This window comes from Harmonia axyridis, chromosome 2 (assembly GCF_914767665.1).
Source record: "Harmonia axyridis chromosome 2, icHarAxyr1.1, whole genome shotgun sequence".
NCBI lineage: Eukaryota > Metazoa > Arthropoda > Insecta > Coleoptera > Coccinellidae > Harmonia > Harmonia axyridis.
In genome coordinates this window covers 2802895-2814435 of record NC_059502.1, presented here as the reverse complement: position 1 = coordinate 2814435, position 11541 = coordinate 2802895, and the positions used below count along the sequence as shown (strand labels likewise).

Sequence of the window (11541 nt, the reverse complement as noted above, 5' to 3'; positions counted from 1 at the left end):
GAACTATTACTAACTTAGTTCATAGTTCTTAGTTCAACTAAGAACTAAACCTAAGAATTCATTGGCGTTTATGCACTATATGGTTAGTTCTTAGTTAAGGCATGCGCACGTGCTCGAACTCCTTTCTATTTGTTCTATACTTTGATGTTTGACATTGATATTTATTATGGAAAATTAAATTTAATTTTTTCAAGTACACCTAATACTTTTCATCGATAAACACGAATAAAGAACATTAAAAGATAGAAACTGGTACTCGTTAATATTGAAATTCTATTCGGCGCACGCGCACTTCTATATTTTACCTAAGCCCTTAGTTCTTAGTCAACAGTTGGCCTGATGGTGTTAGTTCTTACTGTTCTTAGTTCTTAGAAAACGTGCATAAACGCCCTCATTGATTTGTTAGCGTTCAATTCTTAGTTCTAAGTTCTTAGGTTTTGTCTTAGTTCTTAGGACTGGTGTATAAATCCACCATAACTAACACTAGCAGGCCAACTGTTAACTAAGAATTAAGGGATCAGGTAAAATATAGAAGTGCGCCTGCGTCGCATGGAATTTCAATATTAACGAGTACCAGTTTCTATCATTTTATGTTCTTTATTCGTGTTTATCGATGATGAAAAGTATTAGGTGTATTTGAAAAAATTTAATTTAATTTTTTCACAATAAATATCAATGTCAAACATCAAAGTATAGAACAAATAGAAAGGAGTTCGAGCACGTGCGCATGCCTTAACTAAGAACTAACAAGAGAGTGCATAAACGCCACTGAATGCTTAGGTTTAGTTCTTAATTCATAGTTCTTAGTCCTTAGTTCTTAGGTACGGTGCATAAATCCACCATTACTTATAGTTTTTAATGGCTCTGAAGGGTATTTGTTTCATAATTGAAATTATAACGTTTTTGAGTGTCAGATGTCATGGAAAATATTCATGAACAATAATCTGAAAATTAAAATGACAACTGTCAACCGGAGTGGGCGTGGTTACCGAACCTAACCATAATAAAAGTACGGTTGCTCTGGTGACAGATAACTCACCGAAGTTTGAGTAAATAGTCACCGGTTTTTGAGGAATTTGACATATACGGACCACCAACTTAGTAACCAAGGTGATATACGGACCATATCCTTCATGAGTAAATTAAGTTCACTGGAGGTATGAATTCTTAATTTTCGATACAGTCTTTTTTTTTGGAATGATCAAAATGAACCCCTGGTAACTTCAAGGGATTTAGTCATAATCAATAAAATTATCCAATGAGGTCGTTTCAGGAAATATTTGAGAACTATCGCAAATCTGTAATCATTTCCGAGAACAGATAAAACACTGTTGAAACCTATGAAAGACCTTACCGAACTGAAATTATGACTCTATGTACAAGTCTTAAGATTTATTACTAACAGAGACAAAAAAATATGCCCTCATAAAGTACGTAATCAATTAATTTAAGTATCTTCTTACGAACAAGGAACTTGCGTGACTACAGTTAGATTCTCTTCGGAATCGCTATCAGACGAGGAGTCCGAACCGTCATTGGGCCTCTTCAAGGCTCCCTTCGAGGTCCTGCTCGTATTGATGGATTCCAAGGTCGAACTTTTGCTAGATGGCGATACTGAGTATTCTGAGGTGTTGCCTTCGTCCGAGGCCAACTGCTGTCTTTGAAAGTGTAGGGCTGATTTGTATCTACCAGAGCGACGGCCTGGATATATTGGCCTGCGAGTCAGACTGAAAAAAAATTTTTGGTAAGTTTTCGGTCAATGTCGATATTATTCTGGATGAAACGGGTATAAATGTGGGAAGAAAGCTGTGATTAACCTTAGTACTACCAACAGGAACAAATAGATGAGATTCTAATATATGTAACCATATACAATGTGATTGTATATCCAGGGTGTCCCAGAAGAGGTTTGAGTACTTATTTTTCTGAATGAAGACGATTATTATGAATAAACTTATAAGATATAAAAACAAATGTTGTTTAACTATGAGGCATAACTGTAATCATACGTAGGTATATAAAAAATAACAATTTCAAATCTCTAGCAAAATTTCTTGAATGAACGAGGGCTCAAAAGCTTCTGATTTTATGTCAGAGCTTTTCCCATTTTTCAGATTTTCAATCCAAGGGAAAGAATGGATGTTTTCTAGGCTGTAAATTGTTAAAGTTGATGATGTCTTATTTTTGATAAAATCTCTTTAATATGATTTGAATCGACTTTTGACCTATGTGAGAGAATTCTATTGTAGTCCAGATAAATCAACTAAAACTGAATAATTGGAATTGTGTAATTCGCAACGAATTAAAGCAATTTTTTTGGAATATTTTCACCTACATTAAGAAAAAATCTAATGATAAAAACGTGACTTCTAAAAATTCTAAATGAAAACAGTATGTGCTTCAAGCTCCAAATATATTCAACTAGATACTGACAAAGCATGATGTGATTAGCAACAATCAGTGAATTGTGGAATGATCATCTTGCAGATGCAAATGAAAATGGGTTACCTTATTTTCAAATCTTTTCCTTGCTTACTGTAAATATAACTCAATTTCAAAATGTGTCGGAAAAATGATTATTATTCATTATTTTGAACCAACAAAAGCTGTAAAATACAAATCAAATAGCGGTTCATACAATACCGAAAACAGAAAATATTCTATTCGTCCGTTTTTTTTTCTCATTAGAATTCCAGTGTATATATTAACAGCAAATCAAATTGGATTTCATCAAAAAAAATAATTTTGTGTGCTATCGACTTAAATTTCTTGTCCTTCGAGGACCAATTAGTGGCATTGGTATTAATTTATCGATTGATACAACGTTTGTAGTTCGAAACTAAAAACAACTGATGTAGTGTTTCTGTTTGTCCGAAAGGTGGCGTTATGAGCATCGCTCCACACTTTAATACGGCCCCGGCGATTTTAAGGTTGTCGCCGCGTTGCAGCAGAGTCGCTTCCACACGATGGAGGGTCTCTTAGGCAGAGATCGCTGGATTGCCTAACTGAAGAGTCCGCCAGCGATCTCGGGACGCACTTACTTAAATTTGGCTTGAGAACAACTAGCCAAAACCATATAAAAGTCAGTCAACTCCCATTTTGAAAACAACTCTAGAACTTCACTCTTCAAATAAAGATGAAAAAAAGTGAGACAAAAGTTGATAATGATGAATCGGTCTTAATAACCTCAAATTCCCTTACCTTTTCCTCTTCAATGTGTGGTTGTACGTCTCCCCCTCTTCATCCGTATAGCTGTCTTCGTTAGCTGCGTCTTCAGTGCTGTCCAACACGTCTCTAGTCTCCGAAGTCGTCCGTTTCCTGGTGATCTCGTTTCCGTAATGGTCAGTCAAGTTTCCATTTTCCGCGCACCCGTTCAAATCCATGAAAATGTTGCCATTTTTCAACGCAGACACCTTCTGAGCCAAGGTCTCCAGGTTGTCCTCGTCACTGTACCTGATTAGCTCATCAGCGTTGTTACAGTTTCCGTTGTCTTCCTGATCCATGCTGCTGGAGCTGCATCTTGTGAAAATTGGTATTCCTGCAGAGAGAAAGAGGGTTTATCTCACTAACTGAAGCTCGACGAATTATTCACACCATAGTTATTGTACACTGCGCAAAATAATTAACGCACATTCTGAAAATCTCAATTTTAATGAAAGTTAACTCTACATTGACTTTATAACTTTTTTTTTATGTTCTCTCGGGAAGGTTTTGAACGAAACAAGACACATTAAATGGAAGAAAAATTCAGGATTTCACCGAATCTTATGTGAAAGAAGAGAAATAACCAATTTTCAAAATACTGGAATGCTGATAAGTGATTTAATACTTGGTACTTCCACCCCTTGCGTTAATTACAGCTCGGCAACGCCGGTTCATACTCAAAATGAGTGATCTCAAAATGTTCTGATCTAATCCTTCCCAGATTTCTCTGAGTTGGATTCCTAAGTCATTAAGACTAGCTGGATGATTTTCTGAACTTCTCAGCCTTCTATTGAGGTTGTCCCAAACCTACTCAATCGGATTGAGATCTGGACTTCTTGCTGGCCACTCCATTCGAGAGACAGTAAGGGTGTTAATTTTAAAGACGGAAAATCTAGGTGTTAAGTTTTTGTTGGACTACACTGTATACACGATGATCTCCCTCATACAACCAAGGCACACATACTCCTCCTTTCAGATAAATTTGTCATTGATAGAGCTTCGAACACTTTTTCGTCATGAATGATAACTGGAAGGAATATTGACTCATAAAGGAGATCTTCAAGAAGCTCTGCTTCAAGGGCAGCAACTATAATTGTCTTAGGAAATATCAGAAGACAAACTGACAGAAAATCAATCTTGAGGAAACATCTAACCTCACAGATTTATGGTACCATGTTCCACAACAGATATCTGAGAATTGACTCAAAAAGACGTATTTACGAAAGCACTATAGGACTTATTCTAACAGATGTAGCAGAAACAAGACCTGAAACATTGGAGACACGCCAGATATTGGAGACAGCAGAAATGAAAATAGTTGGAATAATAACAGAAAACACTTTATGATGGGATAGACAAAAAAGCAAGGCTCTCAGGAGAACAACCTGAATATTGCGTGATGAAGTACCACCCTTTCGGGAACGAGAAATAGACTGTATCGTGTTTACGTGTATATTTTGCTTGGTTACAAGGTTTACAACTGTGGTGGTGCGGCGCGTAGTTACTTAACGAGCACGTGTTGATGACTTGAAGGTCTGGACGAGAAGGAAGAAAGGACTCTCTCAATACTCTCGTGCTAAGGGTGTAATTGTTGAGACAGGGGGGGGGGGGTTGCCACGTTGCCACGTTGAGCACAGTGGCGCCACATCTAATAATCATGTTTAACCACGGTATAAATTCAATACACCGTGGCTTGACTGTACACAACCCAGAAAGATAAAATCAACGATTGGGTACTGAACAGAAAAGTTCAGTGGAACTATAATGTCATCCGAATCGTGAAGATCGCTAGGACAAGACCTGATAGATCACCACTGGCAAAACGAAGCCCAGGAAGACCTAAAAAACGATGGATGTGGAAGAAGAAGAAGAAGTAAAAACCTAAAATTCCTAGGAATACCAGGATAAGATGGTCTTTACACATACCTGGATTGATAGGCTGTAGCATATAATGCAGTTGCACAGTACCATTGCCGTTGGCACCTTCGTCTTCGTTCTCATCCGCGATCTTCTGTTCCAAGATCACCCTTCTGGGCATGGTCAACTTCGTCGTCGACGGTCCTACAGACGATGGTTGACTGATAGGACTCATGTCTGTCTCGCTGTAATCCATGTAGTCTGTCTGTGTTCCGATGTCTATCAGCATCGAGTTCCTGTAGCTCGAGCTCCTCGAACAAGATGAGTTCCTCGGCGACCCTGAACTCGTCCTGTGATGTCTCTTCCTTGACCTCATAGAGGGCGTTAGTGATGTGGACGTCTGTGCTTCGGACTCCTCTTGTATGCAGTCTTTCTCTAGGCAGGTGAACACCGGAGGTCTGAGTATTGGCTTCTGTGGGCACTGTGGAGGATCATTTGGTTAGAGATATGAATGAGGGTATTGTTTGTAGTTTATAAAGGGTGTTTTTTTTTTAGAGCTATAGAACTTTAAATTGTAATAAAACAACGATGGATTATTATATTGACATGAATTTTGTTTATCCGCAAGATAATCTTGTGGCATTACATTTTAAATATGATTTCTGACATATGACCGCCACGGCTGGCTCGGATGTAGTCCAATCTGGACGTCCAATTTTCGATGACTTTCTCCAACATTTGTGGCCGTATATCGGCAATAACACGGCGAATGTTGTCTTCCAAATGGTCAAGGGTTTGTAGCTAATCCGTATAGACCAATGACTTTACATAGCCCCACAGAAAGTAGTCCAGGGTGTTAAATCACAAGATCTTGGAGGCCAATTCACAGGTCCAAAACGTGAAATTAGGAGGTAATCAAACGTGTCTTTCAATAAATCGATTGTGGAACGAGCTGTGTGACATGGTGCAGTCTTGTTGGAACCTCAGCTCCTGGACATCATGGTTGTTCAATTCACGAATGCAAAAGTTAGTAATCATGGCTCTATACCGATCTCCATTGACTTTAACATTCTGGCCATCATCGTTTTTGAAGAAGTACGGACCAAGGATTCCACCAGCCCATAAAGCTCACCAAACAGTCAGTTTTTCTGGATGTAACGGTGTTTCGACATACACTTGAGGATTAGCTTCACTCCAAATGTGGCAGTTTTGTTTTGTTGACGTAGCCATTCAACCAGAAGTGCGCTTCATCGCTCAACAAAATAAAATGGACGCACAGAATCATTATTTTCGAAATGAAATTGCACTATTTGTAAGCGTTGTTCAGGCGTGAGTCGATTCATGATGAATTGCCAAACCAAACTGAGAATAAATCACTTGACAGCTGTTAAATCGGTTACTATCTTGAACAGTAATGCCATCTTAAAGTTATATACCTCGAAAAAAAACACCCTATACAAGAATGGCAAGAAAGTAGAGCCTTTCAATAAAGGAGGCCGTTGATATTGTTGACGAAACCGACAACATCCTTAGGAGCCTCCGCTGTTATCTCGTGTGTATCCAGGACTGATTTTTCCATATGTGTCGTTTTAGGGCCAGTTAACTCCGGACACATAATGTGTTCAGCTGTTGCAGAGTCTGCAAATGTCATCTGTTGACTTTCCTATGCAGTACAAAAGATATTTTCACCGACAGTGGCCTGTTAGCAGTCCCAACATTACCCGAAGCTAAGCTCATAGCTGCTTCAAGAGTTTTCTGGTATAGGTCTTTGGCTGAGCAAGACCAGGAGTGTTCCTCCAGGGGATTATTTTATTCTCCATTACCCATTGTTGGACCGTTGCCCAATATTGGTTATTTTCAAGCCCACAAAAAGTATTAGAGCCAACAGGTGTTAACCTTGATGCTCTTTTCGCAACTTCATTGGCTCTTTCTTTTTCTTCAATATCACTATACCCCATACCCATTAATGAAGTTACTTTATCGCCTCTGGCCAGTTGCTTTCTGGTATAACGACACTCCCATGTCAGCAGAAACAACTGGCAATGTGATTCCATGGAACTCATCGTGGGTTTTGAGTTTCCTTTTGAGATACTCCATTCCCAGGGCTTTAGATACATAGACAATTTTTTGTACAGACGATTTACGAAATTCATTGCAGGCATGACTGTTTAAAAGAGCGTTTTGCAATGGAAAATAACTGTCATAAACCCTCATAAATAATAATATACTTTCTTGGAAAAAAATTCTTCTCTCGGAGCCCTTCGAAATTTGAGAGCTAGTCGTGGACACCCTAACTAGAAGCCATTTTAATAACTAATGTGTTTGGCAATTCATGAATGGAACAGGGTCATTTTTATTCGTTTTTAGGTTAGGTTAGGTTAGGTTAGGCTAAAATTTCTCAACTTACAATTTGTGGGCTATCTGGACTGGTCAAGCTGTGTTCAGGACTAGTAGGCGTCGTGCTATGCGTACTTTTCCTTCTCTCGTTCTTCTTCATGAACGCACGACTGAACCTTGTCTTACTGGGTAACTCCCTCTTCCTCCCGCACTGTTTCACCTCCCACTGCTGTTTTACCGACGTCAATTCCAATTGCATCTGTACCACCTTCTCCAATTTCCTGTAATAGAGCTCTCTGATGTCCCTGATGTGCTTGATCTCCATCTCTCTGGTACGTAGCAGTTGCTCGTGCTCGTTCTGGATGTCCATCTTGTGTTTCTGCAAGTACGCCTTGAACTGAGTCATTTCAGTCTTGATCTCCTTCTTCCACGATTCCTGAGTGGCGAAGAACTCTTCGTCTTTGAATTTGTTGAGGTACTAAAAGGGGAGATAATAATAATGAAGAAGCAAGTAGTAAACAAGGCCACATCAGTACTCTTCAATCTGAATGGAAACTCACCTCTTCTGAAGCTATTTCTAAGTGATTGCACAACAGTTTGAAGGACGGCCGTTCCTTGGGATTCATCTTCCAGCAAAGCTGCATGATGTATTTGAACCCTTCGGTACAAGTAGACGGAATCGGAGGTTTGAGTTTACCACAGCCAACTAAGTACATTATTGCGCTCTGTTCCATTCCCTCATAAGGCACTTCGCAAGTCAACAGTTCCCACAGGACTATCCCGAAGGACCAGACGTCCACCTTCTCCGAACAGTTCTGTTCCCGGATGACCTCTGGAGACATCCAAGCCACAGTACCGGCGAAGCTCATCTTCTCGCTGACTCCGTTCCACGTCCTGGAGGTGCCAAAGTCGCTGATCTTGATGACCTCGCCTTCTCCTATAAGCACGCTGCAAAAAAAAAGGATGATTCAAAAAAGGTGAAATAACATAATGCAGTTCGAAGATAATCAATTCGATTGCTTTAGACCCCTAGATCTCCTGATCTTTCTCCTATTGAACGAATTTGGGACATTCTCCATAAACTTCGACACGAGGTATAAGTAGTCTGAGACAAGATACCCCAAGAGTAAATCGATCATCACCATTAGATGTAGATTTAGGCAGGGTTTTATTGCACTGTAAACTTATGGTCTATTGTGCTCCCCATCAGCTAGACCTCCAGTTTCAGAGTTCTAATGAACTGGTATTGCTTCGAGGAGGTTACTTTATCACTTTTACAAGTCTCTTGACCAAAGCACTCCATGCGGTGGCCAGCGATGGCGAGGCATTCCGTCATCGGGAATTTCTTCTTTCTCCTCACATAATCTGCACTCATCGTTCTCTGCTAGACGTTGGAAGATTCCGCCAAAGAGTTTCTCTCTTGGTCTTTTCCTTCTCCTGGAACTCTATCTTTTAGGTACATTTAGCTATACCACCAAAAGGTTCTAGATCAATGGAAGGACCTTTCTTTTCTGGCAAGTGTGTTCACCTCTTCATTTCCTTCAATTCCCAAGTGACCAGGAAACCATCCTAAAGACCTTGTTATTCTTGCCTATTGTGATGATATGTGAGCTCAATTCTTTTATTGCAACCTGACTGTCAGAATGTAACGCTAGATATCACATTTCTGATAAGTTTCTCACTAGGATTGTAAGTATCTCTGCCTGAAAGACATAATTAGAACTTTGCCCAGATTGTTTCTGAGTATATAAGACATCATGGAGGTCCAACACATACATTTTCCGCATTTTTCTGAATTTTTGAATGTCACTAAGTATTGGAAAGAATTCTACTCACTTGGGGCTCTTCAGATCCCTATGTATGATCTTGTGCGCGTGCAGGTACGTCATCCCGCTGGCAATCTGCTTGGCCCACGACACGACCCGATGCGTCGTCACTATATTTTTTTGGTTCTTGAGCAAATTGAACAGAGGTCCGTACGGACAGAACTCCATAATAATACTGTAGCATGGCGCCTGCGTGCAAACGCCCTTGAACTTTACTATGTTTGGGTGGTTTAGTTTTCTGAGGTTCTTGATGTCGGTTTCTTTGATGTCGGACACCTTTTTGACGGCTATCGGCTCGTTGTTGATCTTGCCGGAGAAGACGGCTCCCTGACCTCCGCAGCCTAGGTAGGTGAGGTCGGTTATTTGCTCAAAAGAGATTTCCCAGTCGTCTGAAAAAAAAAATGAAAATTATCAATAACTTTCCAATAATAATATTTTGTTTTCACAATTGTATCGTCATGTCATGATTTTTATCGAGCACATAAAAGTTAACATTTTCAATCCACATAAATATATATTCCTTTGTAATTTAATCTGTTTTATTTTGTGAAGATCATTTTGTTTCAATTAACAAAGTTATTATTAAGTGATAAGGTTATTATTATTTGAAAGTATTTCATTGTGAATGTGAAGGATACTTTGATTCATTACATTTCTGCTATAGCCATCTGTTAGTGGGTTAGCATTCAATGTTGTTCCAAATGCCCTTAGATTTCAATTACCTTTCTGTATGAGATGTGAATCTATTCAGACTCTCCAAGAGACTAGCATACTTTATTCTAGAAAGGTGAAATTCGCAGCAAAACTCTTAAAACAAAAAACCAAGAATGCAAATAACACACGTCTTTACTTCAAACTGACATCATCGAAAATACGCTCAATCCAGTTCGTTTATCGTCACGTGATAAAAGGTATGCATTCAATTTAACGAGATTTTTTGCATATTCTTGTCAAATTATAGTAGTGAAGTCTATGAGGATGTCAATAAATAAAAGGCAAAGATGAAAAGAAGAGACCTAAAGACATTTTAAATGTTCAGTATCTCAGAACTTCATCCAGGTTCAGCTGAAATTTTGTGCAGACTGCATAGGTTTCATCAGTAATAAGATAAATCAACCAATAAAGTTATGTTATTCAAAATAAAATGAAAATGAAGATCATTTTATTCCAATCTGGAATCGAACCAGTCTTGGGCGAGGTCAGTATTTTGATTGCTGCCGATGATGTTATCTATTTCTGCAGTTCATTCATTGAAAAAAAATTTAGGGTCGAATATTCGTTATCTAATTCGATCTTAAAACCGAATGAACGATGTAAAATACAAGCGAAAAAAAACGTTGGGAAAAATACGCGAATAATAACTCACGAAATCATGGAGTGTTCTTATAACGTATAAATCACATAAAGCAGATATTTATCGATGCTCCAATAGGATGATAATTCACCAATGAAATTTATTGACAAATCGATAAGTTGTAATCTCAATGGCAAAAGGAAAATAACATTCTCCCTTGTTATTTATAATATTTTACGACCAGATAACCAAATATATTCCCAGGCGAAATGTGTTATTATTATTATTCTACAGATAGAGATAAACTTGTTGATATTCGACTGTAAATATGATCTTGAAAAAAAATAGGTGTACATACGTAATGATGAAATTAGTGGAGAGTGAATTCTCCGTTGCAAGGTTCTAAGTAAATAAAAGCATTTTGAGGCTATTAGGAATAAATGAGGTGAAAGGTGTTGATGGAGTATTTGATAATTAAAGGAAATAAACAAAGTTTGTTATTCTTGCTAAATGGACAATCCAGCACTTTCAAAACATGGGAGAAATTAACGACTAAAGAATTGAATATTGAAAAACATGAGGAAACCCCTGACATCAATCGAAAAGTTTTTGAGCGTTCGTTCACTCATGCGCCGATTATACCATATGCTAAATACAGTTCAGTGGTGTACATGCTCATAAGAATATCGAATTTTAGACAGAACAACAAAAGAATTGTTTATATCGGGTGTTTTTTTTCGAGGTATATAACTTTAAATTAGCATTACTGTTCAAGATGGCGACCGATTTAACAGCTGTCAAGTGATTTATTCTCAGTTTGGTTTGGCAATTCATCATGAATAGACTCACGCCTGAACAACGCTTGTAAATAGTATAATTTTATTTCGAAAATAATGGTTCTGTGCGGAATACGTATCGCGCGCACTACGTCCATTTTATTTTGTTTAGCGATGAAGCGCACTTCTGGTTGAATGAACAAACAAAACTGCCGCATTTGGAGTGAAGCTAATCCTCAAGTGCATG

The 11541-nt window shown here is 38.5% G+C and overlaps 1 protein-coding gene across 4 annotated transcripts in view; it reads right to left on the bottom strand.

Moving 5' to 3' along the window:
• Window positions 1-574: 574 nt before the first annotated feature.
• LOC123672174 (mitogen-activated protein kinase kinase kinase 13-B) overlaps window positions 575-11541 on the bottom strand; it is a 60973-nt gene continuing 50006 nt past the window's right edge. For 3 of the 4 annotated variants that reach the window (XM_045606173.1, XM_045606174.1, XM_045606171.1), the window contains 6 exons: window positions 9235-9613; window positions 7959-8346; window positions 7469-7876; window positions 5131-5542; window positions 3202-3538; window positions 1219-1727 (listed from right to left, as the gene is read on the bottom strand). In XM_045606173.1, coding sequence (XP_045462129.1) covers window positions 1460-1727; window positions 3202-3538; window positions 5131-5542; window positions 7469-7876; window positions 7959-8346; window positions 9235-9613 — 2192 coding nt within the window. In that variant the 3' untranslated portion in view covers window positions 1219-1459. Of the gene's footprint in view, window positions 1728-3201; window positions 3539-5130; window positions 5543-7468; window positions 7877-7958; window positions 8347-9234; window positions 9614-11541 lie in introns of all 4 variants that reach the window. The other variant, XM_045606172.1, reaches the window with a different exon arrangement.